Source organism: Rousettus aegyptiacus, unplaced genomic scaffold (genome assembly GCF_014176215.1).
Source record: "Rousettus aegyptiacus isolate mRouAeg1 unplaced genomic scaffold, mRouAeg1.p scaffold_m13_p_9, whole genome shotgun sequence".
NCBI classification, from domain to species: Eukaryota; Metazoa; Chordata; class Mammalia; order Chiroptera; family Pteropodidae; genus Rousettus; species Rousettus aegyptiacus.
The window spans coordinates 60,045,016-60,064,705 of record NW_023416312.1 but is presented as its reverse complement, the minus strand read 5'-3'; the positions used below and the strand labels follow the sequence as shown (position 1 = coordinate 60,064,705).

At 43.0% G+C, this 19,690-nt stretch overlaps 1 protein-coding gene and 2 pseudogenes across 1 annotated transcript; 2 read left to right on the top strand and 1 right to left on the bottom strand.

Annotated features, from left to right (window-relative positions):
• The first annotated feature begins 669 nt into the window (after positions 1-669).
• LOC118607737 lies at positions 670-1,874 on the top strand (annotated as a pseudogene).
• Positions 1,875-5,301: 3,427 nt separating this feature from the next.
• On the bottom strand, positions 5,302-6,154 carry LOC107508594 (histone H2B type 2-E-like). The gene is made up of 2 exons (XM_016140521.2): positions 5,973-6,154; positions 5,302-5,888 (listed from the first exon to the last, which is right to left on the bottom strand). Exons 1-2 carry the CDS (start codon positions 6,152-6,154, stop codon positions 5,336-5,338), a joined length of 735 nt encoding a protein of 244 aa, XP_015996007.2. The 3' UTR covers positions 5,302-5,335.
• Positions 6,155-6,179: 25 nt separating this feature from the next.
• On the top strand, positions 6,180-12,095 carry LOC107508595 (annotated as a pseudogene).
• Positions 12,096-19,690: the final 7,595 nt, after the last annotated feature.

The window sequence follows — 19,690 nt, the reverse complement described above, 5'->3', positions numbered from 1 at the left end:
CATTCTGCCGAAGTCCTTGGTTTGATCCTAATGACCTGTACCTTCTTACAACGTTTACAAACCAGTGCCACCAGGAGCTCTTATGAGACCTGTAATTACTTATGACTGGATTAAATTTCTCCCTCTCTTATTGTAGCTCCTTAATCTGTTGTTTGGGGACAGATAAAATGTTGACAACTAGTCCGACTTATGCTACCTTTTATTGTGTGTGCTGCTCCCCAAAACAAATGCCTCCCAAAATGGTCGAATACAAAGTGAAGGTGCTTGAATAACGCTATCTCCAGTCTCAAAAATCGTTAGCTACTCTGTATTTTTTCTTCTATCTCTATCTGTTTTTGTGCTTCTATCACCTCCATTTGACCCTTCCTGTGATTTTAAGAGTCGGACATACTGACTCTGGGTTTTAAAGCATCTCGGATTCTAGTGTATCCTGATCCAATGGCATGGACTGCCTATCAGAAATGAGGTAATGATGTGGAGTTCAAAATATTCTAATAAACACATGACGTTTTTTAAGACGTGTGCTGTTTTTTGTTGTTGTTGAAAATCTGCAAGTAAAATGCTTATTGACAGTAAATGTGAAAATTTTTTGGCTGTGATCCCTTAATATGACAATAGTTCTGCCAGTTAAGTTCTCGATTTTTTTTCCCAGTCTTTCTTTCAGTCAAGATGAGCGATAAGCCAGAATTGTCTGAAGTGGAGAAGTATGCCAGGTCAAAACTGAAGAAAACTAATACTGAAGAAAAAAAAATGCCCTCCCCTCAAAGGAAAGTAAGTCATGGGATGGGTGGGGGACACGGGAATGGTTTCTATTGGAGAAAAACAATGGTGAACTTCCATAGGCTCAGTAAATAAACTCTTCCTAGCAATTTTTGCCACAAAGTAAGAAATAATTACAGTACCATTATATTTAATGCCACAGTTAAAAATATCAAAGAGCTGTCTTCTTGGGTTACATATGTGGTTCTCACATGATAGACCCAAGAAGTAATGTGGTAATTAAAAAAAAAACTAACTCCTTGTTCAAAAATTACTAAACCTCATATTATAACCAACCTTGGAATATTGGATTAGCACTATAAAAATCTTAGTCTTGTCCACTTTATGGTTATTTGTAATCTTCTGCATCTAGCAATTTGGGCCCATGATTTCATTCCTAAAGAACCACACAAACTGCAGTTTTGGCTTTCTCTACCTGATGACAAGATAAGGCAGAGAACAAGCTTAGATCTGGGGTGCACGCAAGGTTCCCAGACTCAAGGGATTAGTTTTGCCCTCGGGAGTTACAGCCTGATGAAGAAACTCCACACGTATTCACAAAACTGACAGGCGCTTTTTGTCATGTCAGAGTTACTTGAGAGTTCCAAAGTTAGTCAAAAATTGTCTGAAATATAACTTCCTAATTACATAGTGATAGACAAATCTGAGGAAAATGCTTCACTTGCTCCTCAGTCTCAGAATAATCTATGGAAAGAATGGTAATAGCATAAATCTACCTGTCAAACAGAGGGGGGGACATAGTTCATGTAGAATCTAATGAATGCTCAGGTGTTTAAATCGTGAGTGCACGCAGGCGCGCGCGCACACACACACACACACACACACACACACACACACACACACACCACACACACACCCGACTGAGGATTTGTGCTTAGTGCTTTGGCATTCTAAATTTAAAACAGGTATGGCAGCCTTCAGTGACTTGACAAATAGCTTCTTTGTAAGAAACTGAATTTAGGAAAATGCCCTCAATGATTTTTTTTGTGCATTTGTTTTTTTTTTTCCCCTCAGCATTCCAGCAGGAGAAAGAGTGTGTTCAAACATCGGAAAATGAGGATCTTCTACCAAGAGCAAATTTCAACATTGCCTGAGTATCTTGGTTTAGTGTTTGTTTGTTTGTTTGTTTGTTTGTTTTTGTAAACCTTTGTGTTGTAGAGATTTTAGGCATCTTCTGATGTTTTCTCACCTATACTCCCTGGCTAAGAGGTCAGGGGTAGCCAGTGTTCCCTTACATATATTTTAAAAACTTTCCATCGGTTCATAAATTCCAGCTGGCAGATACTGTTGATAATCTCACCACTGATGACCTCTGTGTTTGTAGTCTTTGCACCCTCTATAGGATAAGCCACTTTTAACTTTCTACAATGGATGCCTCCATTGCTCCGTAATCTTCATGAAGTTCTATGCTTTTGCAGCTTCTCATGGTTTATTTTCATTTCTAACGTAGCAGTAAAATAATAAATATAATCATTATGTTAAGGCTCCTGTGGTTCATTCTTGGTGGTCTTCGAAGGAAGTAAACAGGGGTACTATTTTCAGCCAAAAACAAAACAAAACAAAACAAAACAAAACAAAACAAAACAAAAACTAGACACAGGAAAGCTGCTTTAGCAGATTCATCACATGGAAAAGGCACTTTTCTATCTAGATCGAATGGTCCCTGATTGAGAATGCTAGGTGATTTTCTATAGAGTTGGAATCATAGAATTTGAGAACCTTTGGGAGAAGAGGTTATGTGGGCTAGCTAGCTAGCCCTCTTGTCTCAGAAATGAAGAAAAGAAAACTCGGGTATAAAGTGATCTAAGGTGAATAAGGGCTGGAATTTTAGCTAAACTCTTGGTTTCTGGAAAGTGTTTTCCGCTTAATGGGAGGGGACACCCAAAGTTGGGGTTGGATAGGGAGGGGAGTAGGAGGCACTTGATAACACATACTGTGCTGAACACTTCACATTTTCTATTGAGTGTAAACTTAGATATCTTATACCTCCTAATAACCTGCAGCACTGAACCTCTTGGTCTAGTTCTTGTCCTGAACAGAATTTACTGTCTTATGAACCACATATTTTTGGTGTTTGTGGCGAACATAAATGCTATGGACTGAATTGTCCCCTCCCCCAAGAATAACTTCAGAAAAAAACGTGTAATATGCGTAAACATTGGGTTATGTAACAGAAAAATTAGCATGATAGAAATTAAGTGATTTAGTGAAGTGCACTTTTTTTCAAACTGGTCCACTTGTCTTTCTGCAAAGGCATATGGCTCAGTAAACAACCTTCGGCTTTCAAAATTTTGTTTGGGCATATATGATGATTTCTAGGAACCACAAAGCAGGATCTACTTCCACTTGATTTCATGGTAGATTTTCCAGGTGTATTGTGCAGCTAGCTCATTTAAAAAATGTTTTGTAAGATTTTTCTAATATCACAGAATAATAAAAAAATAATCATCCTGGTGAGGAGACTTATTTGTCCTAAATCCTGTCTCTCTTGATATCAAAGAGCGTTCTGGAGGTAAGCTTGCCCCTACCCCTTAATGATTCCAATTCGTTTTGTAGCTATTTCTAGTATCCAGACCTGCCCACCTTTGTCTCTAGAGCAAGTGGTGTTGCCCTTCCGAAGTCCATATGCCTGAAGCTTTAGAAGGTCAACCTCGAAACGTCAGAGTTTGGAATAAGGAAAGGCTTATTGATCGAGAGGGTGATAACTGAGAAGATGGGAACCCTAGTGGGTACCTCAAATCCATCTTAAGAGAATACAGAGTTGGGGCTTTTTTTTTTTTTACATCAAGGAGAGGAGAAATGGGGTGGGGGGCAAGAGGTGATCGATCACCAAAGATACCTGGGCGCCAGGAGGGGTCCCAGAAGACTGTGCTAGTTGATGTGAGTCCGGTCACGATGTTCCTGCAAAACTTTGATAAATGGTACATACTTCCCTCTTCTCCTCAAGCAGCAAACAGAATTCCTCTAATGATTAGCATGTCTATATGCAAGGCTAAGCAGAAGCTGTCAGCCTGAAGGTCATAGGAACAAAGCAGGCTTGAACAAGGTAAAGTCATAGAGACCGAGTACTTCACTCTGTTACAGTGGTGTTTTGTCAAAGTGGAATACTCTGTGTGGGAATCTTTTCTGGCAGAATCTTAACCTTTCTTTTGCTGAGCTCACAAAAAGCTTTGATTTTTGTAGTTTATCCAGTTTTTATCTCATTGTTTGGCCGAGAGTGATATCTTTAAAGGTTTTTACATCTAAATTGGTGGGGGTATTTTACCTTATTATAAATCTTTAAATTAAACCCTTAACAACAATCATGATAAAATATTGGGCTTTAAAGCAAATCATAATTCATTTCAAATATTGAAATCTCACAATATGCTCTCTCTTCAAAGAGTGTGAAGTTAGCAATCAATTTAAAAAGAAAATGATTAGAATATTGTCGACTTCGACAAATTCAGCAATATATTTTTTAGAAAAATTATACAGGTAAAAAGTCATTGGGTCAAGGCGAAATCAACAAAAATATTACTATATTAACCTTCACCTGAATATTAACATTCCAATGCCATAGAAAAGAGAAAAATCTTTGTTCTTTTAATTGCTGGCTAACCTCTTACATTATGCGAGGAGCCAGACACTATGTGCCTTGGATTCATATCCTTAACTTACAAGATTAATAAAAAAAAAAAAGCCAGGAATCAAAAAATAACAAGCGGAGGATCCTACCCGTTTTCCCTCCATCTCCAGACTGAATAGCACAGGAAGGCTGTTATTTGATTCAGCCCTGGTCACTCCGCCACACTTTGGGACCAATAGCTGTATCTCACTGGCTGCCAGTCCCTCATTAGCCAAGTGGAGAGTGGCATTTGAACTGCTCCCATTGGACAATTCCACCACAGTTGAAGGCATAAATGCATGAAATGGAATTACATTTTAAAAAATGAAATATTTTTGGCTAGAAAATAATATGTCGGGATAAATCTGAATGAATTAAAATAGAAATTTCTGAGTTTAGTGCACTGAAAAAGTGAAGTCCGTCTTAGAAATTTCATTGATCTATTTTTGTATTATCTTCCTATACCCATTTATGTAAATTTAGATGAGTATTATGGGATGTTAAAATCGTTTAAGAGCATTATGTTGATATGTAAATTTGCTTCATCGCTTTAGCTATGGCAATATCTAGAATATTCCACAACACACTCCGAGATAATGAGAATACAAATAGTAAAAAGATTACAAAAATAATTTAGACTTTACAGGATGCAATAATAGCTGACATAAATATCTAAAACGGACCGTTTAGAAGAGCCATGAAATGCAACGTGGTTAAAGGAAGCCCACGATTTTCCATGGAACAAACTACACTCTCTGCTTATTAAAGTAGAGCTGGTAATGTTTTGTCCACGGTAACAGTGCTCTAAATGTCAGAGGAAAGCCACAGGATCGAACACAAGAGTAGATCCTACTTCATAGCCACAGGTCTTTTCGTGACAAGTGAGGTGGCTCTGAGAAGAGCCTTTGGGTTGCGATGCTCACGATGCTCACGTGGTGCCCAGGAAGCTCATGTGCGGCTTCTGTACCGGAGGACGGCCTTGGTGGCCTCGGACACGGCGTGCTTGCCAACCTCCCCGGGCAGGAGCAGGCGCACGGCCGTCTGGATCTCTCTGGAGGTCATGGTGGCGCGCTGGGTGGAGAGGGCCAGGCGCGAGGCCTCTTCGGCGATGCGCTCGAAAATGTCCTTCACGAACGAATCCATGACGCTCACGGCCTCCCGCGACAGGCTCAGGCCCTGGTGAACGTTCTTCAGAACCCTGGGAAAATAGGTGGCGAAACTGTCAGAGCAGCGCCGGCGCCGGCGCCTCGGTGTCCTCTGCTCAGGGGCCTTCGTATGTGCTTCCGTGGGCTCCCCTGTGCCCCGCAATCCCTCGGAAGCCTCGGAGGCAGGCGCAGGCATGTCGGAGGCAGGCGCTGCCACGGCGGGGGTGGGCGATGCCATGTCAAAGGTAGCTTTCCCGTCTGTCGTGAGGAAAGACAATGACGGCTGCTGAGGGGCCGCAGCCAATTTATAGTCGCTGCATTTCTGGCCGTCATGGGCAGGCTCCACTTCTGATTGGCTAAAATACGATCCAGGGAGCCTATCACTAAATCTCCCCACATCACATGTGATTGTGTAGGCTCCTGCTTGGCATCACATCCACCAATCAGAGTGGGCATCCTTTGACCTCTTAACTGTTTGAAACATGCTACGCGGAGGCAAACGGTCATCTGACAATGTTAGCTGGCACTGTGCTACAAAAGGGGAACTTTGAAAAGACTTCACCAAATGCACTCGAATTGTAGAAATTTCTGGGTTGGCTCCTTGCGAGAGTCTGACCCTCATAACCCGATTCCTGACCGCTATCAGAATGACCCTGGCCACTTCGGGCCCTTTTCTTCTAATCCAGAATCTACTGTTGTCCTGGGGTAAGCCACCATGGTTGAGCAGGAATTCTCTGACATAGCTGGCAGAGTGCTCCTGGAAATCACAGGACCTTGCTGGCTAACCAGGAACTCAGTTTTGATTTAAAAAAAAAAGAAGGGAAAGGAAGGGGAGGGGAGGGGAGGGGAAAGACCTCAGTTATTTGGGAAAGGGAAAATAGCAAAGCTACAGCCTCCAAACCGAAACGGGAAAACTTATAAAGGTACGGAAAGTAGTTAAATATTTACCAAATTTAAAACTGTTTTCTTTACATTCCTTGGGTCCCCAAATGTATGACACATACTTGAATTGGTGGATTAACATAAGAGTCATAGTTTAAAGAAATATGTATATATATATACATATTCCTCCTAGGGGAGAAAATGGGACATAAATGGGAAATACATTAAAATTAGTAGCATATGCCTCATCAAGGAGCTCAATGGTGAAAGATAAAAATCTTTTCCTCTAAGATCAGGAATAAGAAAAGAATGCCCACTTTCACCACAACTAACCAACGCAGTACTGGAAATCCTAGCCAGAGCAATCAGGAAAGACAAAGAAATAAAAGGCATCCAAATAAGAAAAGAGGAAGTATAGTTCCTCCCATTTGCAGATGATATGATTTTATATTTAGAAAATCCTAAAGATCTCACCCAGAACCTGCCAGAACTAATCAACTAATTCAGTAAAGTTTCAGGAAACAAAAGCAACATACAGAAAACAGTTGCATTTTTGTACACCGACAAGAAAACATCTGAAAAAGAAATAAAGAAAAACAATCCCATTTACAACCGCATCAAAAGCAATAACATACTTAGGAATAAATCTAACCGAGGAGGTGAAAGATCTATGCAGTGAAAACTATAAGACTTTGAAGAAAGAAATTAAAGAAGGCAATCTAATGGAACAACATTGTTAATGGAAAGAAAGGATTAATATTGTTAAAATGTCCGTATTACACAAATTCATATATAGATTCAAAGCAATTCCTATCAAAATCCAATGCAGTTTTTCACAGGAAAAAAAAATTAAATCCTAAAATCTATATGAAGACCCCCCACCCGCACACGCGAGCACGCACACACGCACACACACTCGCCAAGTAGCCAAAGCAATCCTGAGAAATTAGAACAAAGCTGGAAGCATCACACTTTCTGATCTCAAACTGTGCTAAAATGCAATAAAATCAAAACGATATGGTACTGGCATAAAAATAGACACTTGGAACAGTGGAAAATAATAGGGTGCCCAGAAATAAACCCATTTATACATGTCAGTTAATATAGACAAGGGAATCAGGAATACTCAAAGGAAAAGGAGAGTCCAAATGGTGTTGGGAAAACTGGGTGACCACATACAGACGAATGAATTGGATCCTCATCTTACGCAACTCATAAAAAATGAAGTCAAACCGGTTAAAGACCTAAATGTAAGACTGAACCAATTAGAGCCTTCCTGAAATGTTCACCCCTAGTGACAGAAAGAGTAACAGGTGTGATTTTTTTCTGCCCCTTGTTTGTTTCTTGGACTGGTTTTATGCTTTTCGACCATAATTATTTAATAATATTAGTTTTCTAAAGCTGTCCTAAAATTCCAGAGATTGGGCTCTTTAAACAAGATACATTAATTAGCTCAGATTTTGGAGGCTCAAAATGCAAATCCACGTGTCAACTGGTTGGTACCTTCAGAGTTCTGTGAAGGAAGCATCTATTCCAAGCCACTCTCCTTGCCTTGTAGATGGGGAAATCTCCCTATATCTGTCTGCATTTTCCTCCGCATATACATGTCTCTGTGTCTAATTTCTCTTTTTATGTGGAAACCGCTCATTTTGCATTAAGACTCACCCTAATGAATATCTTTTAACTTGATTACCTCAGCGGAGACCCTGTCTCCCAATATGATCTCATATGAGGTGCTGGTATTTAGGTCTTTGCCAGCATACGAATTTTAAGGGGACACACTTCAACCCACAGGGGATATGGATTTGAGCTATCGGTGGGAATTTCTTCTTCCTCTTTCATAATATTAAGAAAACATTGATGACTGCTTGAGGGAGGAAATTAGGCCACCCTCCCTTCGTCTTTTTCCACAACTATTTGAATATCGAGTATTTTTATTTTGACATTTTGTTCCTCCTACCTTTCTCTGTGAAGGGGGATGATACTATGTGATTTCAATCCTTAACAAGTATTAGGATTGCTTTAAACCTAAGTATTTTCTCAATTTCGTTATGTATCCCATTTGTACTTTAAAGTAAGTTGTAGTTTCCCCCTTTTGATTAGGACATAGAAACCTGCAGAGGACGTCACTCTCAGTCAAACGACGAGACAAAAATCTGGATAATCTACAGAAACCAAACTTTTCTTGAGTCCCTCAGGAGAGGAACAGGATTGTACGGAGGAGACAGAACACAAAGGCTACTTAACATCAGCAGAGCCTCATGAACTAAAGAGACAGGATGGGGGCAAAACTGGATCGTAGAGAGAGCTCCCTCGAGTAGTGCAGTAATGAAGGGGGGAGGGGAGGTCAACACCTTTTCAGAGAGGGAGTACGAAAACCTGTTTCTTTCTGTACAAGGGGCCCTTATACCTCTAGGGGTCTCCCTGGGATCATTAGAGTAAGGATTTAGGATAAATGAATCCCCTCATCAGGAATATTAATTATCATTATGCCGGTATATTAAAAAAATCTTATAAAAGGACTTGAAAAAATAATTTATTTCTCAAAGAGACCAAGAAATACTATCAGGGGCCAATAAATGGGGTTGGTCCTGATTTCTGGGCCATCGTTACCCTCCTCCTCTATGATCATGACATGTCACTACTGCATGGCTGGTGAATAAATGTAGGGTGAGAGAGGAGTAAGCTTGAAAAAGTGGACTTTTACTTTCTCGTTATTATGGAGGACTTTCAAAACAAACCTGGGACTACTGGTGGACATTAGTGGAATGTGAGTGCACTGGGACTCCCCTCTAACAGGTCCTTGCCACGAAGCCTAGCGTCCACCCGAGGGTTGTAACATGACCAGTCCTGCCCCTCATGGCCTCCGCCATTGCCCAAGGATTCTTTGAAATCCTGAAATTTGTCCTTAATGTTGTCTACCTCTGCTTCTAAGATCTTCCGAGAGAGGCAATGGTGAACAATGTCAACCTTTGGGGGATGTAGTTAGGCAAGTGTCATATAACTTGGGTGGTCTTTTGTTGTTTCCTTCATGCGAAGTTATTTATATTTCATTAAAATCATACCAGTTTACGACACAGTATATTTAAAATATAATGTCGGTAAATTGTTAACGGCTTGCAGTCGCATAAAAATTGTCGTCGGGCATGTGTTTTTAGTCTATTTTACTTCTTTAAAAAATTTTCAATTACAGGTCACATACAGTGTTATATTAGTTTCAAGTGTACAACACAGTGATTAGACATTTCTATTACTTACAACGTAATCACCCCGATAAGTCTGGTACCCACCTGCCGCGATATGTAGTTATTATATTATCCACTATATTCCTTCTGCTGTACTTTACATCCCCGTGACTGTTTTATAACTGCCAATTTGTACTTCTTAATCCCTTCACCTTTTTCACTGAGCCACCAATACCTCCTCCCATCTGGCGACCATCAATTTGTTCTCTCTGCGAGTTTTTTGTTGTTGTTGTTGTTGTTTTGATTATTCTTTTTTTTTAGATTCCACATACAAGTGGAATCACATGACATTTGTCTTTCTCAGCCTGACTTACCCCACTGAGCGGAATACCCTTTACATCCACCCATGTTGTCGCAAATGGAAAGATTCTGTTCTTTTTTTATGGCCAAGTAATATTCCATTGTGTGTGTGTCTGTGTATAGATAGATAGATAGATAGATACCACATTTAGAGTGCTTCCAAATCTTCGCTATTGTAAGTAATGCTACAATAACATAAGGCTCCTCTTCTTGCTCCTCCTCCTTCTCCTCCTCCTCCTCCTCCTCCTCCTCCTCCTCCTCCTTCTCTTCCTTTTCCTCTCTGTCTCTGTCTCTCTGTCTCTGTCTCTCTCTCTCTCTCTCTCTCTCTCTCTCTCAGTTTGTTTGATGGCTTGCTGTTATTCATGGGAATTTCATGATATGACTGAGGAGACTGTAGCGGGCATGCCTCTTGTACATTCCATCAAAATAAAAGAAAGAGCATTATTAACATTTCAACTTAGATTTTTAATCCCTCACTTGTAAGTGGGATACTTCAGAAATCATAATGTAAATTTTCCTCACTAGTTATGCCATTATCTTACATTTTCTAGTAATAAAAATAAATTTTCCCCTTCATGATTAGAACCATTTTATTAGCAGTAGAATCATCTTTTGAAAAAGAAATGTCTGAGAGGAAACAACTCTGGAAATCTGATCATTTGGGATAAAACCACGTTGATGACACCTGTTCCTCAATTCTTCCTCAGTCAGATTTTGGTGCAATTTCTACATTTTACTTTTATATAAATATATTTAAGACATGCCTCGGCTAGTATAATCATGGCTTTTTAAATTAGATGTAGATATAAATATAGATAGATATAGATATATAGATATAGATATAGATTTATATGCATTTAGTATTACAGAATTTCCATTTATCAATTCCCTTTCTCAAGCTTGGGGGTTTCTTAGAGAAGTAGGGTAATTATTTCTTTCTATGGAAAGCTCCTATATTTATTCATCAATTCAAGTATGTGGTACCTAAGTAATGGTAAGAAAAGTATTTTGATTTGGTAAATATTAAACATTTTCAACACTTTTATAAGTATCCCCATTTTGTTTTATTATCTGTCTCTGGAGAAAGTGGTTTTGCAATTCCCTTCTATTTCTGAGGGTTTTGCGATTTACTGAAGGTTTTGATGAAAACCAGAGGCAGTAGCTGGTGAACTACAGCCCTTGATTTCCAAGGAGCACTCTGCCAGCCATGTCACGGGTTAGAGGAAAGGGGTCCTCTAACCCAAAGTGGCCAGACTCAATTCTGATAACAGTCAGGAATTGGGTTATGAAGGTCAGACTCTCTCAAGGGGCGAGCTTAGGAAAGTTCTACAATTCAGGTGCATTCAGTGAAGTCTTTTCAATGTCCTCCTGTTGGAATATCAGCCAGCTAACCTTGTCGGGTGGCCTTGGGCCCTACGTAGCATGTTTCAAATGGTTAGCAGTCGAAAGATGCCCACTCTGATTGGTGGATGTGATGCCAAGCAGCAGCCTATCCAATCACGTGTGACATGGTGTTACCAAGTGACAGGTGCCCTGGATTGCATTTTAGCCAATCAGATGTGGAGACTGCCCATGACGTCAGGGAATGCAGTGGCTATAAATTGGTCACCGCCTCGCAGCAGCCACCATTGTCTTTCCTCACAAGCTGTGGGGAAGTGGCAGTCATCATGGCTGAGCTGGCTTCTGAGACTTCCGAGGGATTGCTGGGCACCTGGGAGCCCACGGAAGCACCCCCGAAGCTCCCAGAGCAGAAGTCCAGGAGCCCCCGCCCCGCCGCCGCCACCGCCGCTCCGACAGCTTTGCTCTGTCTCCCCAAGGTTCTGAAGAACCTTCACCAGGACCTGAGCCTGTCGCAGGAGGCCCTGAACGTCATGGGTTCATTCGTTCGTGGAGGACATCTTCGAGCACATCGCTGAAGAGGTCTCGCGCCTGGCCCTCTCCAACCAGCGCACCACCATGACCTCCAGAGTGATCCAGACGGCGGCGCGCCTACTCCTGCCCGGGGAGATGGGCAAGCCCGCCGTGTCCAAGGCCACCAAGGCTGCGCATGAGCTTCCTGGGCACCACCTGAGCATCCTAACCCACAGGCTCTTCTCAGAGCCGCCTCGCTTGTCACGAAAAGACCTGTGGCTCTAAACGTGGGATCTACTCTCGTGTTTGCTCCGGTGGCTTTCCGCCGACGTCTAGAGCCCTGTTCCCGTGGACAAAACATCATCAACTCTACTTTGAGAGAGGGAGTGTAGTTTATTCCATGGAAAATCGTGGGTTTTCCTTAACCGCATTGCATTTCGTGGCTTTTCTAAACGATCATTCCTGTCGTTTTTTTCTCTAGGTCAGCCTTTTGGGGGATATTTTGCTGATAGTTTTCAAACGAATTTCGAGTTTACGTTAACACGATGTAATGAGATTTGTATTGTTTTTAAATAAATGTATCGAAATTTCTATTCTAATAATTCCTACAGTAACAATTGGCACATATCTAGCCAGTGTAAAAGTGTTTGGGGTTCCTACTGCTTTTTAGAAATGTAGAATTGTCCTGAGACCTAAACCAGTTCTAGATATTGACTCATTTTTGGTGCAAGTTCTACATTCCAGGGGTTCCTCTACCCCTGTTCCTTGACCACTCTGCTCCCCGCAAGCTGGATTGTACTTGGAATCCCCTCAAAATCACGTTCCTAGTTTATTTATACCTCATTCCTTCCTCAAGAAGTGGCTACACCTCCCAGAAGGTCAGGCCCCACTCCCACACAGGGGAGCTACAGATCATTGCCCAGCATGTGTCAGGGCTGCAAAAGGACCTGATGTGTGAGGCTTATTTGCCTCTTTGTGGGTCCCCCTTGACCATGTAATTTCTTGTCCAATTAATGTGGACACTTTTGAGGGTACAGGGGGCACTCTGAATAATTGTGTTGGGACAACAAGCAAAATCAGTTCGTGTGGACACCCTTCTAGGGAAAAGATCTGGGGATAGAATACACGCATCTCTTGGGGCTTGGGGATTTGCAGAACACAAAGGTTAGTGTGACCAGGAGAGTGCATCAGCTTTTTCATGATTTCCGCCCTCCGAAGTCCTGCTGCCTTTGTATTCTGGAGACAAATAGCGTTACTGGGCTGCATGAACAGGGAAGAGAGACACAAGATGGTGAGAGTGTCTGTGTGGGTCCCATGACTGCTGAGAGCTAGTGGGACTGGGCTCTACAGCAAGAGTGATTAAGGGCACAGGTTTGGGAGTCAGATCAGACCTGGACTCAAACCCCAGCTGTGCCTCGTGCTAGCTGTAGTGCTTTGGGTCAGTGACTTGGCCCCTCTGAACTTCAGTTTCCTTCTCTGTAGGAAACTGAATAGGGTCTACGAGGTCATTGTGAGGATTCAGTGAGATAGTGAGCTGGAGTGCCCAATGAATGGTGACTATGCTTATTCTCAGTCCCGAGAGTCGTGCCCCCAGGCAATTGGAGGGGTATAAGTGAGATTTGGTGCCAAACAGTTATGGAGGATGACTCTTACCTGCTGAGCCTCACGTTAGTGAGATTGCAGAGTTAACACTGCTCTGAGTTTGTGATGGGGAGTTGCTAGGGAGCAACTGAAAAATGCCATGTTATCTTGCTGGCTTTGGGCATTGCCGACTCAGGGCTTTGTTGGCAAGCTCTTCCTCCTCACTCCCATGAAACTTTGCCCCGTCACCCTCACCTTACCCGAATCCTATTCACCTTTCCAGCCATGGCTCAAATCTTAGGTTCTCTGTGAAGATGACCTGATCATCCCAGCCCACGGTGACTTCTCCCTCCTTGAGCCTCAGACCTTCAACTGTAAAATGGGCATACTATTTATGACGCCCCGGCAGGAAGGGCTGTGATTAGGACTGAATGAAAGAACAGCTATAGCATGCCAGGTGCAGTGCCTGGTGCAGGCACATGGTGAGTTCTCTGCCTCTTTCTTTTCCTGCTCTCTGAACCCCCACAATGCCTGCATTGTGCTCTTGATCAGATGCAGCCCTCTCTTGGTAGTCATTTGGGAGTATGTGTGTGCTAACTCTCCATTCAGATGCAATGTCACAGAGGTTGGGGGCCACATCTTACCCTTGCTCACCTTCCAGTATCCAGCGCCACACAAATAGCCATAGTAACCATTTCTTACCGAGCACTTTACGATTCAATGTGGCAGGCACTCTGCTGTGTGTGTTATACACGTGTGTCTGGTCTTTACCCTTTGCCCCTGTATGTTCCTTCCAGGACAGGAAGACATAATTCTCCCTGTCGAGCAGGGTAAGGCTCAGAGAGGGTGGGTTAACTACTGCCCAAGCTCGCATAACTAGTAAGTGGTCCAGCCAGGAATTAAATTCAGGCTTGACTCCCGAGCTCGATTAAGTTTCCATCGAATGCCTGTGAATCAGTAGGAGGGAGGATGGCAGGCGTAGAGACAAGAATAGGAGTGCCTACATGCTTACTTTTACTTAGTAGGGGGAGGCATGCTTAAGAAATACCTGTAGGTCATAAAGACATAGGATTCAATGGGTCCCCAAGCCTGGGTAAGGGGATACAGTCCCTCCTGGACAGGAAGAAAAGAGTCGGCGGAGGTTATGGGTCAAGCGAAACCTCAGGGGCATTGTCCTAGGGAATTCCATGGTGGCTACAAGATCCTAAAAGTTAGCAGTGGAGGACCTACCCACTGGCCATTCTCAAGGTGAATTCTAGAATAAGCACTGGTCAAAGGTGCCTCCTCTGAAGTGGGTTATTAACCTAGAAACTCTTGAATTCCCTCGGAGTCCAGGCTGTGCTTACGCTCCAATCGTTCCTTGGGAAAAACCAGGACAGAATATCAAGCATGGGATCTGTGGTTAGATGTGAAGATAAGCTCAGCTGTGCTTTTGCATCAGGGGCAATGATGGGAAGAGCAGAGGGCATTTGCCATCTAATTTAGCAGACCTCAAAGCTCATATGGCTTGAGAATGACCTGGGAACCCATGGCTATGACCTCGTGGAACAGGGTAGAGGGCTTGGTAATCCTAGGCCTGTGCACTGCAGGGTCGTGGGACTGTGATCAGGGAGGCTTCGCATGGGTCCAGTAGAGCTAGGCCTCCTCCGGGAGAGTGCATCAGGGGTATATGTGCTGTCTATTCGGTCCTTCCAGACTTTCCAAAGGCCTCACTCAGACGAGGGTGAAAAAAGAGCCATTTTTCCACCTCTAACCCTGGCCTGATTCCCAGGGAATAAGTTCGGGAAGCGTCAGCGAAGGAGCCGGAGGCATCCAAACTCAGCCCCTGCCTCGACTGCCCCACCAAGGCAGCATCCAACTCCACTCCAAGCTTCTACTCACAGGACCCTTCCCCCAGCCTCGTTCTGGGAAGGCCATGGTACAAGGAGCACAAAGCTGGGCCCGGGTGTCAGGTGCAGCTGAGGTCTAATTCCCACTCACCGGCTTCCTGAACTGTCAGGCATGGCGATGGACTCACCTTTCTAGTCCATAGGTTTATTCTCTGTCCATTGGTGATATAAACAGGACCTACCTCGCAGGGTTGTAGAGACCCTTTAAGGGGGTATTCAAGTGTCCCCTCCCAACTTCTCAGAAGGGGAAGAAATCACATGTCAGAAAGACAGTGAAACTGTCAAATATGCGTGACATCATCTATATAAACTGTACAACATACTCAGAGTGTCATCTTACGTTGTTCTATGTGACAGGATAAAAATTGGTACTGTTCGTTATGATAGATAAGGACAAACCTCGAATTGCCACTTTAGAGAAATCGTCACTTCTCCGACCACAATTATTTCAGCTACGCTTTCCTCAAGAAGGGTCGGAAAATCTCACGTCAGAGTTTACAGCGCAGCCTGCATTCATCTGTTTATTGAAACATTCATTGAGTGTCTACTATGTCAGGTCTGCTGGGTGCTGGGAATCGCAGATGAATAAGCCCGTAAACCGGTTAGAGTCTAGAACAGGGAGGCGGATGCTTTTGTCAGATATTTATAAGACATGAAATGTTGTGAAAGAGAAGCGCTCTGGTTATTGTGGGAGCCCAGAGGAGGGGCGGGGGAGGGGAAGCTAGTCAGGAAACTCCTCCTGGGAGAGGCATGGTCTAAGTTATGTGGGTTCTGTAGCTGCCTTTCACATTCTATTTCATATTTTATTCGTTGTTTATTTTGGGTCCTGTTTACAGAAGGAGCAGGAGGAAGGAGGTAAGAGAGACATCCTCAGTGATGGCAACAGCAGGAGCCAATTCAGCCACAAATCAGCTTGAAGACTGGACAACTAGGGCGACCAACTGTCCCGGCTTGCCGGGTTCTGAAGGGTTTCCCAGGTGCAGGACTTTCAGCTTTAATACCAGGACAGCCCCGGGCTAACTGTGACTGAGGGTCTCCCACAATGCAGGGCTCTCAGTGCCAAGATGGAAAAGACCTAGGCAGACCAAGAGGCAGCGGTGGCCCTGTGGGGCAACTGCAAGTAGTTCAGCCTCTTTGGACCTCACAATGCAAGGCAGGAAGTGGTGGCATATGAGACTGGGGAGAAAAGCAGGGGCCAGATCACGAAGGACCTTGCCATATATAAGGAACTTGTACCTTGTCCTCTAGGCAATGGGGAGCCTTGAAGCCTTTTCAGCAGGGAAGTGACAGACTGTCAGATTTGCTTCTTACTTAGATCACTCAGGAAGTAGTACAGAGGCTCGATTTGCAAGGACCGAGGCGGAAGGCAGGAGGTGGCTGCCTCAATTCAGGTAATGATGATGCAAGCCTGGTAAGAGGCAATAGGGATAGAGTGGAAGGGAGAGATTCAGGGACCACTTGGGGGGTAAAATTGGTAGCAAGACTGACTGAACAAGGGCAGTGAGGGACAGCAGAGTTGACAGTGATCGCCCCAATTTAGTAAAACATTACACAACCTTTTGGTTAAATGAAATCATAGGAAGAAAAATATAACTGAACACCCATCTATGACTACAAGCTTCAGGAATAAAATGACAGATACTCTTGAATGCTCATGGACCCCTCCTTTATACCCATCCCCACTTCCTTCCCAGTAGTTATCCCTATGCAAAATTGATGTCCCTCATTTCCATGAACTTCTTTATGCTTCTGCTACATAGATATGAAGTGCAAAGCAACATATACTGATAGCATTGTTCTGCATCTTTTTATACCTTATATAAATTATATCGTGAGGTAAGTATTCTTCTGTATCATGCTATTTCACTATTGTGTGCAAGATACAGCCATAGTGACATCAGTAGCTCTGGTTCACTTATTTTCCTGGTGAATGGCTTTCAATTGTATGACTGTATCCCAATTCGTTCATCCACTTTACTGTTGATGATCATTTACGTTTTACCTGAATTTTTCATTAATAAGTACAACGCTGCTAAGAGCATCCTGGATTAGGTGCCCAGGAGTGGAATCCTTGCAGCCAGCCGTGGGTGCTTCTCCTGCACGTTAATCGATATGCCAGATTGCTCTCCAAGGGCCTCAGACCAGCTTCCACACTTACTAGCAGTGGATGCAACCCCCCCCCCATGGCTCTATCTCCTCACCAACACGTGGGGAGGTCAGTCTTTTTCACCCTCGCAGCTCTGATGGTGTGAAATAGTATCTCACCACGGTGTGGGTGGGCACTTCTGGGACAGCTTGTGAGGTGGTGCCTCGTCTTGAGTATTTTACTTTTTTTCCCATTTGTGTCCCCTCTTCTGTGAAATGCCTGGTCAAGGCTTCCTAATTTTAGGAAGCACTTGAGGCCATAAAATCCCCTCTAAGTGGCACTTAGTCATCACCATTCTGGGAACTGTTTTATACGGTCACTCTCTGCTTCCATGTACGAATGTTTTCATTGCTCTGCAATCATTCTAGGCAACTGTGGATTTCCTTTGTTCTGAACAAATTACCAGCCATTTCCTTTTTGAATATTATTCTTCCTCAGTTTGCCCAATATCTCCTTCACAAACTCCTATGGGGTGTAGTTTATATGTTTTTGGCCTATGCCCTATGTCTCTTCAACTTCCCTTTCTCTTTATCTCCCTAGGAGGCATTCCCCCCTAATTTCTTCCAATACACTAATTCCCTATCCAGGTGCGTTAACCAGATATTTAAAACTGCATTAACTTTTTGGTCCAGTGGTTCTGTTTTACGCTTTCAGAAATTGTACTTGATTCTTTGTGATAGTTCTTGTTTCTTCCTTATTATGGTTTATATCATCTCATTTACTTAACATGCCAACACTTTTTGAATTGTTTGCACCTGGGGATAAGTCTTTGGAGGAGGATACCTTCGGTTTTCTTGAATTATGAACAAGTGTGGAAGGGCTTTATCGGTGGGGACCTTCTCTAAGCCTCAGTTAAGGGTGGGCTCCTCCACAGAGGATTTGACTAGCATTTGCCCCATTTTGCCCCATGTCTGTATTTTTGCCAGAATTCCTTGAGCCATGCTGATAGTCTTCATTGGAATGCCACAGCCATGTGAAGGCAGAATTGTGATTTGAAACTATCAAAGAAGCCTTTTTCCCCCCATCTAGACACAAGGCCAAGATATACCAAGTTGCCTTGTCATTTCCCTTTCCCCATAGCAAAAAGGCCAGCTTTTCACTAAGGGTGTTGTCTTTCAAGGGCCTGGGTTTGAGGCAAACGTCTCAGTTGTCTATTAATTTCTAACTCTTTTCCAGCTCATCCAAGCATTTAAAATAATGTTTGTGATAATTTTTTCAAGTATTTCTACTTGTTTGGAATGGGGAGTCTTGTTTTGTTTTTGCTGATCTATTAGTGTGCCAATAGTGTGCAAATAAGAAGTGTAAGTGGACCTTAATATTAAAGAAAGAGGGGGTACATCCATTCAGGGTAACTCCTAAGCTACTCTGAAAGTTTTGGGTCAACTGCATTCACACACCTGTTGCCTCAGAGGAGCTGATTGGAGGGCTGGGCTCAGCTGGGCCCCAGTCTCTCCCCATAGAGTCTCAAAGCCTGTCCCTGTGGTGTCTCCAGTAGGATAGGGAGACTTCCTACATGGTGGCTCAGAGGTCTCAAGAAATGAGGCAGAAGGCACCTGCCATTTTAAAGATTAGCTCTGTAATTGGCATACATAACATTATTTCCACCATGTTCCATTCGTCAAAGCAGTCACGTGTTTGCCCAGAGTCCAGAGCAGGGGAAAACGGACAGTATCTTTCAACGGAAAGAGTGTCAAGGCGTGAGGGCCATCCTGAACCTGACATGTAGTGCCACGCAACACACACTCGTTGATATGCTGCTGGGTGCCACACACTGGGTATGTCCATACAACGACGTTGTACTCAATAATTTTGGAAACTGGGGAATTACAGAAGTGACTTGTTTTTGGAAATTCCACTAGTCTATTTCTCTACTGTGTATCATTCTTCATTTATATATTTAAATGGAGGCTTCATGCGTGGTATGATGATAAAGTATAACAGAGGTGCAATGGTGGATATAGCTGCTTCTTGACCTTATTGCACATCACGCATAAAGTATTTCTGAAAAGTTCCATAATACAGTCGTGGAACGACATGAACAAAAGTGGTAAATGAAATTAGTAGGAAAATTATTTTGACCTTACGGGTTGCTGGAAAGGTAGACGTAGTAAAATAACAAACAGAAATAGTCATTTAGAAAGACGAGGAGATGCAACATAGTTAAGGAAAATCCACGATTTCCCAAGGAGTCAATTATATGTATGAGCTAACAATGCAAATGAGTAAATATCTGGAACAGTTCTGTCTCGGGAAACCTCACGCTA

What these genes read in the sequence shown, in the direction of transcription:
- LOC107508594 (XM_016140521.2), bottom strand. Translation starts at nt 6,154, where the DNA reads ATGAGGGTCAGACTCTCGCAAGGAGCCAACCCAGAAATTTCTACAATT. An exon ending in AAGGATGCCCACTCTGATTG is followed by an intron (nt 5,889 to 5,972) that starts GTGGATGTGATG and finishes ATCGTATTTTAG; the next exon opens with CCAATCAGAAGTGGAGCCTG.